This window comes from Cebus imitator, unplaced genomic scaffold (genome assembly GCF_001604975.1).
Source record: "Cebus imitator isolate Cc_AM_T3 unplaced genomic scaffold, Cebus_imitator-1.0 Scaffold136, whole genome shotgun sequence".
NCBI lineage: Eukaryota > Metazoa > Chordata > Mammalia > Primates > Cebidae > Cebus > Cebus imitator.
The window spans coordinates 3,117,076-3,135,751 of NW_016107451.1; the positions used below are offsets into that span (position 1 = coordinate 3,117,076).

Consider the following 18,676-nt stretch of genomic DNA (forward strand, 5'->3'; position numbering starts at 1 on the left):
TTTAGTAGAGACGGGGTTTCACCATGTTGACCAGGATGGTCTCGATCTCTTGACCTTGTGATCCACCCGCCTTGGCCTCCCAAAGTGCTGGGATTACAGGCTTGAGCCACCACGCCCGGCCATATAAGGTAATCTTATACAATATTTTTAATACTTTTGTGCATGAAACAAATTTTTGACAATGACCCATGACATGAGGTCAGGTGTGGAATTTTCCACTTCTGATGTCATGTTAGTGCTCAAACAGTTTCAGATTTTGGAGCATTTGGGATTTCGGATTAGGGATTCTCAGCCTGCATTGAAGTTTTGATTTTTCTTTTTTTTTTTTTGAAATGGGGTCTCATCCTGTCACCCAGGCTGGAGTATAGTGGCGCCATCATAACTCACTGCAGCCTCAAACTCCAGGGCTCAAGTAATCCTCTCACCTCAGCCTCCTGAGTAGCTGGGACTACAGGCTTGCACCACCACGCTTGGCTAATTTTTTTTAAGACGAGGTTTCGCCAGGTTGCCCAGGATGGTCTCCAACTCCTGAGCTCCAGCTATCCGCCTTCCTTGGCCTCCCAAAGTGCTGGGATTACAGGAGTGAGCCACCATGACAGGCTATTTTCATTTTTTAATACAAGGTGGTTTTAATACAAGGTGGTTTTACATACTAAGAAGGAGAAGTTTTTAATATATAATTTTTTAGAAAATGAAAAATATAGTATGATTTCATTTGGGAAAAAGAAAACCTCCCCAAATTACATGGGCAAGGCAAAGGCCCTGATGGACATACATCAGACTGATAAAGAAGTGACCTCTGTTTTTCTGCAGGGTTAAAAAAGGAAAAAAAAAGAAGTGACCTTTGGAGTGGGGAGTGGAGTTGGAGGTGGGGTGTTGTCAAGAGGGGCTTTCACTTTATCTGTTTGGTGTGAAAGTTTTCACAATGAGAGTGTATTATGTTACTTGGGTAAACCAAATGAAATACGGGACCCTCGATTGGATTACCTTTTTTTAAGCTATAAAAGTTACTTTTGGGACAATTGGGGAAGTTTGAAAATGTACTATATATAATGTTGTGGTTACGTAGGATGTTCTTATTTTTAGGAGTTCCTTGCTGAAATACTCACGGGTAAAGTGTCAAGAAGTCTGCAACTTTCAAATGGGAAAGATAAGAAGAAAGGATAAAGGAAAAAAGATGGGAAGAAAGGAGGAAAGAAAGGAAAGCCTGGAGAGAGGAAAGAGGAGCAGGAGAGAGGAGGGGAGGCAATGGAAATGCGTGAGGAGGCAAGAAGGGAAAGAAAAAAACAAATATCAAGGCAAAACAATAAAACAAGAATGTTGATCACTGGTAAATTTAAGTGAAGATATATGGGTGTTCAAGGTATTATTCTTCTAACTTTTTTGCAGGTTTGAAAATAAAAAAAAGAGAAAAAAACAAAACAACATTACACCTCACCTAGCTGGAGGGGATGGATTTCTCCCTGGTACTCTTCTCACACTTGGCAATGTCACTCATATTACTAGTGATCACCTCTGAGAATGTCTTATTTTCCCTGAGCTCCTAAAAGGAGACATCTTTCAATTCCTTGTCCCCCTCTCTGCAGCTAGCATGCTGCCCAGTGCAGAGCAGGCAGTAGTAAATATGGGTAAGAAATGAGTCCACATAGGCTGGACGATGTGAGGCATTCACCTACAAGGCTGGCAAATATGAAGTCAAGGCCTGGAATTGCAGTATCAGTTCTGATGAGAGGCATGACAGGTGTGTCTCCGGGCTGCCCAGGTTGGTCCCAGCAGAGAGTTACTCAGGTCTGGAGCCAGGTCTTTCTAGGGGGACTACTGAATGGAACTGTAGTCTAAGAGTGCTGTTAGAAACTGCCTGAGTGGTTTTCAGATTGATACTCTGTATATTACAAAGTGGAAGAAAAGTAAAGTGGTCCTACAACCCTTTCTCTTTTGATTTTTAAAATGACTCTGAGAGATAGGTATTACATTATTTCCATTTGACAGATGAAGAAAGATGCTCTGAGAAGGAAAGTGGCTACTCTAAGGTCACACACAGAGGAACTGTGCTCAATCTCATGTCTTCAAGACTAAATTTCTTTCCACTAGACCATGCTGCCTTCTCTGGAATCTGACTCCTAACCTAATAGGAGAAAGACTCACTTACCTGAATCAGTCTTGGTCTGGGCTACATCTCCCCACACTGTGAGATCACCACAGGTAGCTTGGGCTTATTGTTGGGGCCTGTGGGAACATTCTAGGAAAAAAAGCACAATGGATATTCATCCACTCAGGCACTTGCTTGTTCTTTTACCAAACTTTTACTGATGCCTGCCAGCCCCTGTGCTAGGGACTCAGCACTCAGAGGCAATCCATGTCCTGGCAGACAGGTAAAGCATATAATATCTATCAAAGAGAAGATGGAAAACACCTAGAAAATATCAAATCTATGATAATATAACAAAAAGTTATAAGAAAGAGTTGGATAAGGGGTAGACGGGCAACTAAATTGCTGCTTAAAGAGGTCAGGGAAAGATTCACAAAAGAGGGGTATTTGAACTGTGCCTAGAAGGTTGGGATTCCACCAGGAGGGAAGGAAAAAACAGCATTTCAGCTAGAGTGACCAGTGTGAGCAAAGGCTCAGGGGCAGGAAAGAGCAAGCGGCAGGGATATGTATGACAGATTTAGAGAAGAGCTAGTAGCCTGATGTGACTGGAATAAGGAAGAGGCAGTAGCAAGAGAAGGGGTCAAAGGCAGACAGGGACTAATCATGAAGGACCTTGAATGCAATGCCAAGGAGTAGAATTTTATCAAATAGGCAACAGGGTCATCAGAGGTCAAACCTCAGTGTTGGCCAGACAGGCTAACTTATGCAGTCTCTCCTCAGTTTTCCTGAGACAATGAAGACTGGGCCTAACAAACTGGAGCTCATTCCCCCTTCTCTAGCTCCTGGACACTAGTCAGACAGTACCAGACCAGAATGGCAGAGAAAGAGAAAAATCAAAGCAGTACTTACCTCAATCTTTCTCATCACTAGAAGTCCATCGATGATTTTTCCTGTAGGAAGAGTATGAACTGGACTTTACTCTTGTTTACATAGCATTTTCCAGCTTCCAGAGCCCATTCTTAGCTATGATCTTATTAGACCCTCTTACCAACTTTAGAAAATTGAGATGTGGTAGAGGTGAAATGACTTGCTCAAGGTAATAAGTAGAGAGTTAGGGCTCAAACTTATATCTGAGTAACTCCGAAGTCTCACCATATCATGCTGCCTCTGTGGCATTTCTTTAATGCTAGCAACTGGGTTTTCCCCCCAAGTGGTTCCATACTACATCAAATGACCCTTTTGTCATTACGTCTAGTTCTCTAGCCATACATGTTCCCCACCTCCCCACCATTTCTGTTTTCTCTATTACCACCCAAGCAGTTACACGAGTTGAGCATTCTTGGTAAGAGTTGAGAACTAACTCCTCTGGAGGTCCCATCTGAGGTGAATGGGGCCGGGACCACGGGACAGGAGTAGGACTTACCAAACACCACATGCTTCCCATCCAACCAATCGCACTTAGAGCAGGTGATAAAGAACTGACAGCCATTTGTACTGGGACCACTGTTTGCCTGATAGAAACCAAATATACCTGCAGTTAGGTTTCCCTGGCCATGTTAGCTGAAGGGCAAGATTCAAAGAGCCTGTAACCCTGATTCCTCTATGCTTTTTTTCAGCAAATCTAACTTAGCACCTATCTATGAGCCAGGGCCTAAGCTAGGATCCAAGAATACAGAGATGAACAGGACATGGCTCACTGCAGCCTCAAACTCCTGGGCTCAAGCAATCCTCCCCACCTTAGCCTCCCTAGTAGCTGGGACTACAGGTATGTGTCATCACATGTGGCTAATTTTTTTTTTTTAGTAGAGATTAAGTCTCACTATGTTACCCAGACTGGCTTCAAACTCCTGACCTCAAGCAATCCTCTTGCCTTGGCCTCCCAAAGTGGTGGGATCACAGGTGTGAGCCAGCACACCCAGCTATGAATATGTGTGTCTTAAAAGCACAAGTGGTTACATTCTGAGCAGTAGGGCTGAATGCCCAGTCACAAATCCTGGTTCAGATTTTAGTTCCCCAGCCTGTTAGCCTGCTAGTGGGCCTTACCTACTGGTTTTCTTTTCTTTTTTCTTCTTTTTTTAAGATGGAGTTTCACTCTTGTCACCCAGGCTGGAGTGCAGTGGTGCCATCTCAGCTCACTGCAACCTCCACCTCCTGGGTTCAAGTGATTCTTCTGCCTCAGCCTCCCAAGTAGCTGGGATTACAGGCATCTGTGACCACACCTGGCTAATTTTTTGTATTTTTAGTAGAGACGAGGTTTCACCATGTTGGCCAGGCTGGTCTCAAACTCCTGACCTCAGGTTATCAACCCCCCTCAGCCTCCCAAAGTGCTGGGCTTATAGGCATGAGCCACCGTCCCAGCTTACCTACTGGTTTTCTCAATCAAACCAAACTGAGAAAGGAGGTGGTAGAGGTAAGTCCTGGGCCAAGCAAGAGAAGGAAAGCATTTGCTTCCATCCCAAGAGACAGCACTGGGCCTCAAGTGGGGCCCAGAAACCAGCTGGCTATAACCCAAAATCTTGATTGGATTTCACTTACCATGGAAAGCAGGCCTGGAGCTGAGTGTCTAAGTTTAAAATTTTCATCTGCAAATGGCCCCCGGTAAATACTGGCAACTCCAGTACCATCGCCCTGAGCAGAGAGAAGGGAAGTATTCGTGACTTGGAGTACTGGGTCCCTGGAAACCAGGGGAAGAACACTGTCGCACCTAACGCCTGGCATCTTTAAAGTCTACTCTTAATCTTTTTGGTCATCTTGGAAGCTGCGCCTATTTGACCCCACCCTGCAATCAAAGCAAGTCTTATACAAGATACCTACAGCCAACAAAGTCTGGCTACAGCATGTACAGATTAGATACAACAGGTCACAGCTGGGCCTCTAGAAAGATCAGTTAAGACATAGACAAAGTAGGGAACAGCAACAAGGTAATCACATACTCAATCCTTGTCATTCCCAAAGACTCTCATGCCTGCAGTCACATAAAACTACCCACTTAAGTGACTACCACCCCATTCCCCCAGACTATCTAAGAGGGTGAGTGAGCTCTTGGCAGTCTGTTTGTACAACATGATACCACCCTCCTGGTCAAAGTTGATTGATTCAGGGAAGGATGCCTAATTCACACTGGGCCAACTAGAGTTCCTTCTCTGGGAATCTGGAAGTGGGATAGATGCTCTCTTTGAGGCTAAATTTGTAGCATGTAAACCTGAAAGCTGGATGCCACTATCATCTGCAAGGTGGGCTAGAGAACAGAAAGAGAACACAACACAGATGTGTGGCAAGCACTAGAGAAACAGAGATAAAGAACTGCCTTGGTTCTCTGTGGTTCTAGTTCCTAGTTCTATGTCTTCCGTTAGTTCCATGAAACACTCCCTTTATTATAAACTCCCAATTTCTGCTTAAACTAGCTTTATCTGCATTATCTCTTTGCTTTTCCAACAACCTTGAGGAATAAGCATTATCATCTTCCCCATTTTTCATGTGAGGAAACTGAAGTCTGGGTAATAAAACAACTGACCAAGGCCATATTTGCATTACCTTAAATAGAATCCCTGAGGTTTAAAGGCAATATTGAGGAGTGCCAAAAAGATCAACCTCTCCTAGCCAGTTAGTAAAGAGAAACAGCGCATGGGCAAAAGGGAAAACACTGACCCAGTGGAGAATAAAGGGTGTCCCTCTGTGGGACAAAGACTACCAAAGGGATTAATATAAGTCAGAGAAAAAAGAGAAACTGTCCAAATTCAAACCTTTGTTTGGCTAAATATTATCAAATAAAATCAAGTGTGTATATTAGAAAGACCTGGCCTGGCACAGTGGCTCACCTGAGGTCAGGAGTTCAAGACTAGCCTGGCCAACATGGTGAAACCCTGTCTCTACTAAAAATACAAAAATTAGCCCCGTGTGGTGACGGTTGCCTGTAATCCCAGTTACTTGGGAGGCTGAGGCACGAGAATAGCTTGAACCCACCTGGGAGGTAGAGGTTGCAATGAGCCGAGATCGCGCCACTGCACTCCAGCCTAGGCAACAGAGCAAGACTCTGTCTCAAAAAAAAAAAAGGAAAAGAAAGAAAATTTTAAAATAAGAAAGACCTGCATTTGAGTTCGAGATCTATCACTTACGAGCTGGGAAAGTCCCTTCTTATCTGTGAGCCTCAATTTCCTCATCTCTCAAGTGAGGACGAACTTAGGTACTCTTTACAGTTATCATGAAGATTCAATTAGATAGTACCTGTAAAAAGCACTTTGCAAACAATGTAGCACTAAATAATCAAATAAGCTATTATGTCATTAACTAACTCCACATACATATTAATACAGAAGGAAGAGAGAAAATAAGTTCATCTCCAACTTCCCAGTGAACCTAAGGGACACATCAGTTACCACGCCATTCTCCAATATCACACTATGTACAGCTCTCCAGAAATAGGGAAAATTATAAAATCAATAATTTGGAGCAAACAATAGAAAGCAACTTATCTTCAACTACAGTGAATTGATCAAATAACTTGTCTATTCATAATGAAATATTAGGTGGCTATTAGAAAGCATGTTTTAGAAGACAATGACAAGGGAAAGTATGGACAATTATGAATTACAAAAAAAGTAAAACATATAGATGATTTTAAGTCTGATTAAAAATTATGTAAACACACATATACAAACTAAGGTAAGACTGACAGCTGTAAACCAAAATGCCAATCGTATATTCCTTGTAAGGTGAGATTGAGGGTAATTCATTTAGTGATTAATTTTCTTCTTTGCACTTTTCTTTTGCAACCAAAATAATAAATACAATTAAAACCAAAAATAAATGAATAAAACAAATATGCTTGGTCCAACTTTGGAAGGTGTCAAATTCCGATTTTTCTGGTTCTTGCTCATTCCACTTTGCCTTCCCCAAGGAAGGTTCTAAGCAAGCTTTTTTTTCCCCCTCTTTAGACAATGTCTCACTCTGTCGCCCAGGCTAGAGTACAGTGGCATGAACATGGCTCACTGCAGCCATGTTCATGAAATGAACTTCCTGGGCTCAAGGGATCGTCCTACCTCACCCTCCCATGTAGCTGGGACCACAGGTGCACATCACCAAAAATAAAAAAATAAAAAGTAAGTTTTTTTATTTTTATAAAGACAGGGTCTTATTATGTTGCCAGGCTGGTCTCAAACTCCTGGGATCAAGCAATCCTCCCAGCATCCCAAGGTACTGGGATTACAGATGTAAGCCCTGTCAGCAATTGCTTTTAACTCCCGCTTTCAGACTGAGCAACTATTGTCTAACTCTAGAGTTATCAACAAGTGATCAGATGTGCCTGGGGCAAAGTCTAGTAACAAGCTATCCTCTCCTTGTAAGGCAACAGGGGAACCTAGGGGGGAAAAAATGGAAAGAAGGCAGAGGATAGCTTCTCTGCCCTTCTTACCAGCTAACAAACCCCACTACCATTATTTGTTTCCAGCGGTTGCAAACAAATGCCTAGAGGGGTAGGCAACATAAATAAGGGAAACAGGTGTGGAGTCTGTGGTGAAATGGCAAAGATATGCCATGTGCAAAGGGACCAGTTCCTTGATTCCAACCAACTGTCACTGTCAGTGCCACTGTGAGAAATGCAGGCCCAATGTACCTCCACTTTCCATTTTTTACAGAGAACACAAAACTCTAGGATTTTTTTGTGCCATTTCAGTTATACACCACGATGCAGATGAAACAAAACATATGTAAAAGCATAATTCAGCCTAAAACCTGCCACTCTGCAACCCTGTATTGCATAGGAAAGGTCTTAAAAACTCATGAGAGCCAAACTAAACAAACACATAAAAGATAATAAATGTCTCCCAGATCCAAGAAAATAGCAACACAACTAACCAAATGATATTAATAAGAGTAAAGAAAGCCCATGCACAGAAGTGGGTAGGTAAGGACAAAAGCAGGTTTAAGAAAGAAAAAATGTAGTTTATCCTGTACCCTCCAAGGTTGGGGTGGGGAGGGAGGCTTCATATGGAGAACACAGTCTACTTACAAGAAAGTCATGGTTAGCAAGAAAGAACTATTTCACTGGGCTCTCCAAGTGAATAGAACAAAATTCCTCCAGAACTATCTCCCTCTCTTGCTCTGATTTCTTGCCCATGAATCAACTTCTTATGGAAACCCTAGTTTTCCAGGTACTGTGACACCAGAAGTAAAAGAGAAAATGAGACAAGCATTTAGCCCTCTAAAAGGAGACTTACCTCCACTCAGAAAAAGCAAAAACAAAAACAAACCATGGCTGATTTCCAATTAAGTTTCATATGACTAATTAGTGCAGGCCTATCATAGATCATCTGTAGCTATTCTTAAAAAGTCCAATTTCTGGCTCAAAAAGGCTGAGATTTGGACCATAGAAGTTAATGTCCCAATCAAAGTGCTAAAGTCTGTTATCTAGAGTCTGTGGTACCCAGCCACTTTCAAGAAGTTCCCCATCACCATTCTCATCAAACTTGGCTATTGTTCTCAGGCCCTGTAGGTATCTGTCAGGTGATCAACACCCCCATCAAACTTGGCTATTGTCCTCAGGCCTTAAGACTAGGTCACTATAGTAAAAACAGCAGCTGTAACAATAACAACAAAAACTAAAACTGTAGGTCTTTGATTGGAAAGGAATAATACTTACATTAACAAAATCTCCACCCTGAATCATGAAATCCTTTATGACCCTGAAACAGAGAGCAAAGAATACTGAGAGATTTTATGGTTTAGAAACACATTGACTTTGTTATTATTAGATTAACATTGATTTCAAAAAACACTATCACTTTGGCTTATAAAATGATTATTCTTAGCTGGGCACAGAGGCTCACGCCTATAATACCAGCAATTTGGGAGGCCAAGGCGGGCAGATCATGAGGCCAGGAGTTCAAGACCAGCCTGGCCAACATGGCGAAACCCCTTCTCTACTAAAAATACAAAAATTAGCCAGGATGGTGGTGCATGTCTGTAGCCCTGGCTACTCAGGAGGCTGAGGCAGGAAAATTGCTTGAACCCAGGAGGCAGAGGCTGCAGTAAGCCAAGATCATGCCACTGCACTCCCGCCTGGGTGACAGAGTGGGACTCTGTCTCAAAAAAAAAAAAAGATTTTTCTTTTCCTGGAATGATTAAGCTGAAAGGATAATTAACCATAAAAAAGGATTTTAGTTATAAACTAGGGCATGTTAGAATTGATCAAGTGAACGATCTGGTACCTGAACAGTAACAAGAAGAAGGGGCTGAAAGCCTGCAGGAAGAATGACCACATTACTTGCCTGGCAGATCAAGGGCTTGAAGTAAATTTGGGGGAAAGAACTACAGAGAATTTATGTGAAATGGACTGCTACACGTGTCAGAGCTTAATAACTGTTAGCTATTACCCCTAGGGAGGGTCCTTAACTTTTCTTATCCTCTGTTTCCTCCTCTGTAGACTACAGATAACACCTTCCACTTCACAGGAGTCTTACTGGGGATTAGTGACCCACAGCTCTAAAGCTGTGATATAATTACATGCTAACATTGTTACTAACCACAGTGAGACCATGAGAAAGATTCTATATTTAAATGAGACTCAGTGTTGCCATACTCCACTCCCCAGGAAATATGATTATTCTTGGACAATCAGACATGATCATTTTAGGAATTATAAATATCAACCAGCAGGATATATTATATCCACTTTAGGATTACAACTGTATTTTTTTTTAAATCTGCATTCGCACAAACAGGTGCATGAAAAAGACAGGATATTGTAAAGATAAGTAGTTTCTGTTTTAAAGACATAAAAAGAAGTGGAGGAGTATAAGTAGAGTTAGAACATTCAATAAATCTTCAGTTGTTGAGTCCACAAAAACATTTCTTCTCAAGAAATGTAAGAATTACCCTCTGGTTTTATTTTCCTTTTTAAATTTTATTTTATTAGAGCCTAATCCCCCAGGAAGTATTTCTGAAAGACTCCAGGGTGGCTTGCCAAAAGCCTTACCTGTGGAAGGTGCTTCCTTTGTATCCTATTGGAACGCCATCTTTTCTATAACCAAAAAGAAAGAGAATTACAGTGATAGCAGATAGCACAAGGCCCTTCCAGTTTACCATGCACTGGAGCCAAAAGGACTCTCCTAAACAGGGCTGACAGACATAAAGAAGGCAAACCAACTAGGGATAGACCCTTGGAGTATTACCTTCTATCACTGTCACCTGCAATCATTCAAGGCCAGCAGGTGGTTCCACTGTACCCTCACTGCAGCCCAGGACACCCCACTGGAGCAAGCAAAGAAGTCAAACACGTCTGAAACTGACCTGAATTCTCCGGTGCAGAACTGCCTAAAAGGGACAAAAAGTGAACGATTCAATCACTATGACATCACAGTTGTGAGCTCCTCTAAAGACCGGAAAGAATAAACACTGGAGCCAGCAAGCCCACCAATCGGCCAGCCAGACGTTCAGACACGCAGACATGCAGACAACAACATAAATTGACTCGGGAACAATCAAAACAGCAACCATTCAGACAGGGCAATGCGCGGAGGAATCAGATCTCAAGAGCAGTGAGCGGACGAACAGACGTAGACAGGCTATTCAGGCGGCTGACTGGGGCTCGGCTTCTGCCTCAGCTAATCCAGCAGAGGATTACGTCCTTACCTAAAGTTCTCGGCCGTCTTAGGCACAACGTCTGCAAAGAGCTCGATCTTCATGCGGCCAACTTCCTGCAATCAGCGGGAGACTGTCAGAAAGCCTAGTCAAAGACCATTAGGGCTTCAACGGAGCAGGGGGCATGATGGGCTGACCCACCACCCTGCCGCTCGTTATCTCCCACCTCCACCTCCCTGGCCTAACCTTTCGTTCCGCCCAATCCCTCCAGAAGCAAGGGGCTAGGATTGGGGCGACTCATCCTCCTCCTTTCCCCCCCCCCTCCCGGCAGGTCAGTAGGTTCGGGTGCAATTTCACTTTCTGGCTTCTCGAGTCCGCTCTCTCTGGGTGAGTTCTGCCTGCCTAGCCCGGAGCAGTTTCCCTTCGGCGCAGGTGTGGGCAGCTTCCTGGATCTCACCTGACCGCCAATGCTGACATCAAAAAACACCACAGGGTTAACAGGGCTTGAATTTGCCACCGCCATGGCTGTGACCCGGAAGCAGAAGTCGGGAGCGTGGGATTCCCGGGAACCTAAAGCCCAGTCCGCGGGTTTCGTCCGGGGAGCAGGCGTAGTAGACGCGGAAGAAGAGCGGCCCCGCCCCCGGAAGTTGTCTCCCGGCGCGGTTTGTTCTGAGGCTGCTGGGGTCCAGCTGCGAAACTCCCCCTGAGACTGGGGACGCTGGAGTGAGGAGGAGGAAAACCTTGACATCTTTTTGGTTAAGGTCAATGGTCACCCCACTCACGTGGCTGTACTAAGGGCAGTACAAATGGATCTTGCTCTAGCTAGGGCTTTTGGATTAGGCAGTTCCCAGGGTCCTCCTTATCAGCTCTTGCAGCCAAGCCCTCTGCACTGCCACACGTGCTGTGTCTGTCTTTTGCCGCTAGTGTGTGCACACCATGAAAGCAGGAACTCTGGTTTGTTCGTCCCCACCGTTTAGAACAGGTTGGCACGCAAATGCTTGCTAGGTAAATAACTTATTCTTTCCTCGAAGTCAGTACAATAGATTATGTTTCAGTTCTGCCACAAGCTTCCAGTTTTGTCATTTCCAATTCATTTCCCACAGAGCAAATAGAGTTTTTTATTTTCAGAATAACTCTTGTGCTTATAAATCACTCCTGGCTTCCTATATTTAGAATAAAATTCAATTCCTTACATACAAAGCCCTACAGTGCATTTATCTAGCTGTCATCTACCTGACCTCATCTTGTGCCACTTGCCCTTAGTTACTGTGCTCTGGCTGGTCTGTTCCTCTAGGTCACTGAGATCCCTCCTCTCTTTAGGGCCTTGTAATAGCTGTTACCTCTGTCTTAAATATTCCTTCCAAATCTTAATGTGGGTTAGCGGAGGAAGGCGGGGGGTGGGTGGGTGGGTGAACTGGTTGGTTGGGAAGTAATGTTTTTATAGTTCAGGGCTCAGCCCAGATGTTACCTTCTCAGAGGCAACATTAGACCTAAAGTAGCCCTTGGTCATTCAGATCACTTATTTGTTTTCTTCATGCTATCCCCCATTCCACATTATCTTTGTATGGTATGTGTCTACATCTCATTTCCGGCCACACACACATATATCTTCCTCCCTAATAGCATATAAACTCCATGAAAGTAGAGACTCCTGGTCCTATTCACAGTGTAGCTGCAATGTCTCCTACTGAATAGCACGTAGTAGATATTCAATAAATATAATATTTCCAAAGAATTTAGTGAAAGACAGGGACCTTGGGCAAGGCTCATTCAATATAACAGCATGCATTTAATATAATAGTTATGTTGTATTGGACCGAGCATAGAAAGTTAGCACCAAGAAAAAAGTATGCCAGATTGCAGGGTCATTTATTATGCCGGCGACCACAGAGGACTCACGTCTCTCCAACCTGTGGCGTCAAAAGGAGGGTGCCAAGACTTTTTATACCCGAAAAACCACCTTGGGAGTGGGGGTGAGGAACGGGGATGGGGATGAAAAGGTTTTGGACATTCCAAGGGCTAGGGGATTCTGTGATTCACCTCCTGGGCGGAGACGAGGGCGGGGGTCTCCAGACATTCCAAGGGCCAGGGGACTTTTGTCATTCTGTTTGTTACTTCAGTGGTTTACAGAAGTCAAGATAAGCATTTGTTTACACACAGATCTTGGTTATCCTGGGCTGCTTATTTTAGTTATTACTAAATAACTAAAGCAAAGGCTAGCAATTCTGGCACAATATCACAGTTATTATTTCCTATGTCCTTTGATCATCTTTTCTAGCTCTGTCATCTGAGGAAGCAAGGATTACATATAAAAATCCAGTGTATATAAAGAAAAGACACAAAACAAAAATAAGAAAAAAATAAAGAAAAAAAAAATCCAGTGTATCTCAATTTAAAGGGTCATTTTTATTTCAGGTTCCTGATCCTCTCCTGTTGGTCTTCTCCAACTGAAAAACAAGAAAGGGGAGGAGGGGGAAAAGGAACAGCAGCAGTCACCCTTCAGTATAATTTTATACCAACTGTTTTTTTGTTTGTTTGTTTGTTTTTATAAAGATGGGGTTTCACCATGATGGCCAGGCTGGTCTTGAACTCCTGACCTCAGGTGATCCACCCACCTCGGCCTCCCAAAGTGCTAGGATTACAGGCACGAGCCACCATGCCCAGACTATACCAACTGTTTTAGAATAAATGTTTAAAATTGATAATATCCAATGTTGATGAGGTTGTAAAAAAGTATGTTGATAAACTGCTAGTGAAAAGAAATGGTGATAGCTAGCATTTATTAAGCAGTTACTAAGTGCTAAATACTTTACATACTTCATTTGGTCCTCACAACCCTATGGGATATATAATTATTATTGTTCCCATTTTATGAATCATGAAATTGAGCCTCAACGAGGTTGAGTAACTTGGCTATGAAAACACTATGTTGACACAACCCTTTTTATTTTTTATTTAGTTTATTTTTATTTATTTATTTTTTGAGACAGAGTCTCACTTGTTGCCCAGGCTGGAGTGCAGTGGAGTGGTCTCAGCTCACTGCAACTTCCACCTCCCAGGTTCAGGTGATTCTTGTGCCTCAGCTTCCCACGTAGCGGGGATTACAGGTGTGCACCACTACACCCAGCTAATTTTTGTACTTTTAATAGGGACAAGGTTTTGCCATGTTGACCAGGCTTGTCTTGAACTCCTGACCTCAAGTGATCTGCCCGCCTCGGCTCCCCAAATTGCTGGGATTACAGGCGTGAGCCACTGCACCTGGCCAAGCACAACCATTTTTTAAAGCAGAATAAGTGATGTCCTAGAGCAATACATTTATATCCTTTGACCCAGTCCAATTTTGCAGATTTGTTTTCTGGATTAATTCAAAAGAAAATAAGTACATGCATAAAGACCTTCAACAGAGCATAACCTTAAATAGTAAAAAAGTAAAACCAGGCCTGGTATAGAGGCTCATATCTATAATCCTGTTACTTTAGGAGACTGAGATGGGAGGATCACTTGAGCCCAGGAATTTGAGACCAGCTTGAGCAACAGAGTTTTATAAAGATGATATCGTCTTTATAAAAGACGATATCATCTTTATAAAAATTACAAAAATGAGCCAGGCATGGTGGCATATGCCTGTACTTGGAAGAGGCTGAGGAGGGAGGATCACTTAAGCTTGGGAGGTTGAGGCTGCATAAGCAGTAATCACGCCACTGCAATCCAGCCTGGGTGACAGAGTGAAACCCTGTCTCAAAAAAAAAAAAAAAAAAAATTAGTAAAAACAACTTAAATGCTGGCCAGGTGTGATGGCTCACGCCTGTAATCCCAGCACTTTGGGAGGCCGAAGCAGGTGGATCATCAGGTCAGGAGATCGAGACCATACTAGCCAATATGGTGAAACCCCATCTCTACTAAAATAAAAAAAGATTAGCCAGGCGTGGTAGAGCATGCCTGTAGTCCCAACTACTTGGGAGGCTGAAGTAGGAGAATTGCTTGAACCTGGGAGGTGGAGGTTGCAGTGAGCCAAGATCGTGCCACTNAAAAAAAAAAAAAAAAAAAAAAAAAAAAAAAAAAAAAAAAAAAAAAAAAAAAAAAACTTAAATGCCAAACAAGAGAACGTTTAATTTATAGAACATCCCACATCCTCAGAGATACTGAGCAGGACTATTCCACCCAGATTGATGAAATGGATGTGAATGTTGCTGTTCTTTTCTGAAGAAGCAGTCCCACTACACTAAAGATGAGTTGGAGACTGTTCAACTACTTTGTAGTTCTGTCTGGAAATACTTAGGGGTAGTTTCTTTTTTACTGAGGGTTATGTGAACTCTCATACCCCTTCCCCCAGAAAAAGCTCTTGGTATTTTCCTATCTATTATTATTATTATTATTATTATTATATTTTGAGATGGAGTCTTGCTCTGTTACCCAGGCTGCAGTGCAGTAGCACAATCTTGGCTCACTGAAACCTCCACCTCTTGGGTTCAAGCAATTCTCCAGCTTAGCCTCCCCAGTAGCTGGGACTACAGGCGGGTGCCACCACACCCGGCTTAATTTTTTTTGTGTTTTTGGTAGAGACGGAGTTTCCCCATGTTGGCCAGGCTGGTCTCAAACTCCTGACCTCAGGTGATCTGCCCACCTCGGCCTCCCAAAGTGCTGTGATTACAGGCATGAGCCACCGTGCCTGGCTTCCTATCCACTTTTAAATAATGTATTGCTCTAAATCTTTTTAATTAAATGTTTAAAACTTTTCCTAGGGCAGGGCGCTGTGGCTCATCGCAGCACTTTGGGAGGCCAAGGCGGTGGATCATGATGTCAGGAGTTCGAGACCAGCCTGGCCAAGATGGTGAAACCCCATCTCTACTAAAAATACAAAAATTAGTTGGGCGTGGTGGTGGGCACCTGTGATCCCAGCCACTTGGAGGCTGAGGCAGAGAATTGCTTGAATCCGGGAGGAGGAGGTTGCAGTGAGCCAAGATTGCACCACTGCACTCCAGCCTGGGTGACAGAGCGAGAAACTCTGTCTCAAAAAAATAAATAAATAAAAATAAAAATTTTCCCATAAAAATAATTATAGAACATCAACATGATTGAATATCATATAGCTATTGAAAATGTTTCCATGATACATACGGTAAATGAAGAATCAGACTATGAAAATGAATATACAATATTATTATAATACCCATTTAGAATATATGAATTTGAATTATGACCAAAAGGGAACAATTGTAAAATAAAAATAGTTGTGTTAAGATTGTGGTATTATAGGAGGGTTTTTTTTTTTTTTAATATTTGCTTTAATGTGACTGTATTGTTTTTACTCTTAAAAAATAAATCGAAAATATACCCATAATAATGGGAAAGAATGCCGAATTAACCATACATGTGCTCTGCTGAAAAGAAACCTAAATAAATCATTGAACTAAAGTCAATATATTGATCAATACAAGGTATCTGAGGATATCAAACAAACTTGAAAAATCCATTTTTAGAATGGCTTTAATGAATTTATCAGCAATTTTGAAGACACTTGGTTGACATCCATTTGGGATCTGTGGTAACTCTTCTCAATGTCATGGTCCACTTTTGTGTCCAGGCTTTAAGTTAGCAATTTTGTTCAGTATAGCTTTAGGCAACAGTGATTTTATAGCTCTGACTTTTGGTCTTGTTCTTGTATACCGTGTGTCTCTTTCAGAGAAGCCACATTTATGTATCCAGCCTCAGAATTCTGTGAACACAAAAGATTCTCAGGGGACTCTGAACTTGCCATTGCTTCTTTTGACTTAATCACTTCAGTCTCTTGAAGACTTACAAATGACTCTACCAAACCTTTTCCTGAAAAACTAAGAAAAGCCAGGTGTGAGGACATGATGTAGATAGAGTTTCTTGGTAGCAGTTTGGGGTTACAGGGATATAGGCCATTGATAAAATTTCATTTTTTTTTGCAACTGTTATACAAAGAAAGCCAAATAAAATTTACCTTAAACCTATGTTCATAGATTATTTCCTATCTTAAGTCAGGATTCTATGGGGTGTAGGGGTGAAGGGGAAGAATTGGAAGAAGATTCAGATAATTCATGTAGAGTAAATGACTCCAGAATGCTATACCTTTTCAAGCCAGCAATCTAGGACTAGTTAGGCAGCTACGACTCTCAGGCATGGCTGGGAGTTCATCTCAGATGACTGTCTTGACTTTACTAACCTGGAGTTTGATAAAGGCAATGCTTCATTCATTACTTCAGATTCAAAGATGTCACTAATTGTTGTTTCCTAACAGGAAAGAAAGGATGAACGTGAAAAGTTATGATAAACTATTTCTAGTATGATCCTAGAAAAAAATATACATATGATAGATATAATACCTGCACATAGTACAAACTATGAAAAACATAAAAGGGCATAGAATGAAAAGTTGGTTGCCGTCCCACATCTCTATATAATCTATCTATATCTCTCTATCTATAGACTATCTATGTCTATCTAGTTTTATATACCTGGTACTAAACAAACTATCTTCACCTTGCTTCTTTCGTTATATATCTATTTTAGAGATATTGCAGAAAATTTTTATTTTTAAAATAACAGCTTTGTTGAGAAGTAACTCACATATTATAAAGTTTTCCCTTTTAACAGGTTCAATTCAGTACTTTCTAATGTACTCACACAGTTATGCAACAATCACCACTAGATAGTTCCAGAACATTTTCATCACTCCCCAAAAAAGCCCATATCTAGGACAGTCCACTCCCCATTTATTCAGCCCCAAGTCCTTGGCAATCACTAATATACTTTCTGTCTTTATGGATTTTTATTCTGGATGTTTCATATGAATGGAATCATACAATATGTGGCCTTTTATGTTTGCCTTCTTTAAAATATTAGCATCTGGCCAGGCGTGGTGGCTCACACCTGTAATCCTAGCACTTTGGGAGGCTGAGGCGGGCTGATCACAGGGTCAGGAGTTCAAGACCAGCCTGGCCAATATGGTGAAATCCCGTCTCTACTAAAAATACAAAAAAATTAGCCGGGTGTGGTGGTGCCTGCCTGTAATCCCAGCTACTTGGGAGGCTGAAGTAGGAGAATTGCTTGAACCTGGGAGATGGAGGTTGCAGTGAGCCGAGATTGTGCCATTGCACTCCAGCCTGGGTGACAGAGCAAGACTCTGTCTAAAATAAAAATAAAAATAATTTTTAAAAATATTAGCATGTTTTCAAGGTTCATTATGTTGTATCAATACTTCATGTCTTTTATGGCTGAATAATATTCTAATGTTCGGATAAAACAAATTTTGCTTATCAGTTCATCAAGTGATGGAAAGTGGGTTGTTTTTAGTTATTATGAATAATGCTTCTATGAATATGTGCAAGTTTCTGGTAGGACACATTTTTATTTTTCTTGAATATTGTGATGGTCAGAAAGTTTAAAAATTTTTATTTATACTATTGAATATTGACAAATTACAAGTACATATATTTATGGGGTACAAAGTGATGCTATGATATATAATGTGGAATGAGTGAATTTAGGTAATTAACATATCCATCACCTCAAATACTTATTCCTCCTGTCCAACTGAAACATTGCACCTTTGGCCAACATCTCCCCATTTCTTCCCCACCCCTCAGCCTCTGGTAACCAGCATTTTGCTCTATGCTTACATGTGTTCAATTGTTTTAGATTCCACATTTAAGTGAGAAGATGTGGTATTTGTTTTCCTGTGCCAGGCTTTTTTCACTTAGCATAATGTCCACCAGGTTCACCAATGTTGTTGCAAATGACAGAATTTCCCTCCTTTTTAAGGCTGAATAGTATTCTATTGTGTATATATACACCACATTTCCGCACACCATAGTGTATATCACATACTAACTTCAAATCCTTTGGATGTATACCCAGAAGTAAGATTGCTGGATCATATGGTAGTTCTGCTTTCACTTTGTTGGGGAAATTCCACACAGTTATCCATAATTGCTGTTCTAATTTATATCCCAACCAACAGTGTACAAGATTTCCCTTTTCTCC

The 18,676-nt window shown here is 41.8% G+C and overlaps 2 protein-coding genes across 12 annotated transcripts in view; both read right to left on the bottom strand.

The window, feature by feature from the left end:
* PPIH (peptidylprolyl isomerase H) overlaps positions 1-11,850 on the bottom strand; it is a 19,792-nt gene extending 7,942 nt beyond the window's left edge. For 2 of the 3 annotated variants that reach the window (XM_017541768.1, XM_037743174.1), the window contains exons 1-9: positions 11,124-11,850; positions 10,718-10,782; positions 10,376-10,399; positions 10,062-10,106; positions 8,727-8,769; positions 4,625-4,717; positions 3,513-3,600; positions 2,999-3,039; positions 2,150-2,239 (exon numbers count right to left, since the gene is read on the bottom strand). In XM_017541768.1, the coding sequence (XP_017397257.1) occupies positions 2,171-2,239; positions 2,999-3,039; positions 3,513-3,600; positions 4,625-4,717; positions 8,727-8,769; positions 10,062-10,106; positions 10,376-10,399; positions 10,718-10,782; positions 11,124-11,414 (759 nt within the window). In that variant the 5' untranslated portion in view covers positions 11,415-11,850 and the 3' untranslated portion in view covers positions 2,150-2,170. Of the gene's footprint in view, positions 1-2,149; positions 2,240-2,998; positions 3,040-3,512; positions 3,601-4,624; positions 4,718-8,726; positions 8,770-10,061; positions 10,107-10,257; positions 10,400-10,717; positions 10,783-11,123 lie in introns of all 3 variants that reach the window. The other variant, XM_037743175.1, reaches the window with a different exon arrangement.
* A 4,285-nt stretch (positions 11,851-16,135) lies between these two features.
* Positions 16,136-18,676, bottom strand: part of CCDC30 (coiled-coil domain containing 30) — a 188,876-nt gene continuing 186,335 nt past the window's right edge. For 8 of the 9 annotated variants that reach the window (XM_037743178.1, XM_037743180.1, XM_037743183.1 and 5 more), the window contains 2 exons: positions 16,857-16,924; positions 16,136-16,497 (listed from right to left, as the gene is read on the bottom strand). In XM_037743178.1, the coding sequence (XP_037599106.1) occupies positions 16,299-16,497; positions 16,857-16,924 (267 nt within the window). In that variant the 3' untranslated portion in view covers positions 16,136-16,298. The remainder of the gene's footprint in view (positions 16,498-16,856; positions 16,925-18,676) is intronic. The other variant, XM_037743182.1, reaches the window with a different exon arrangement.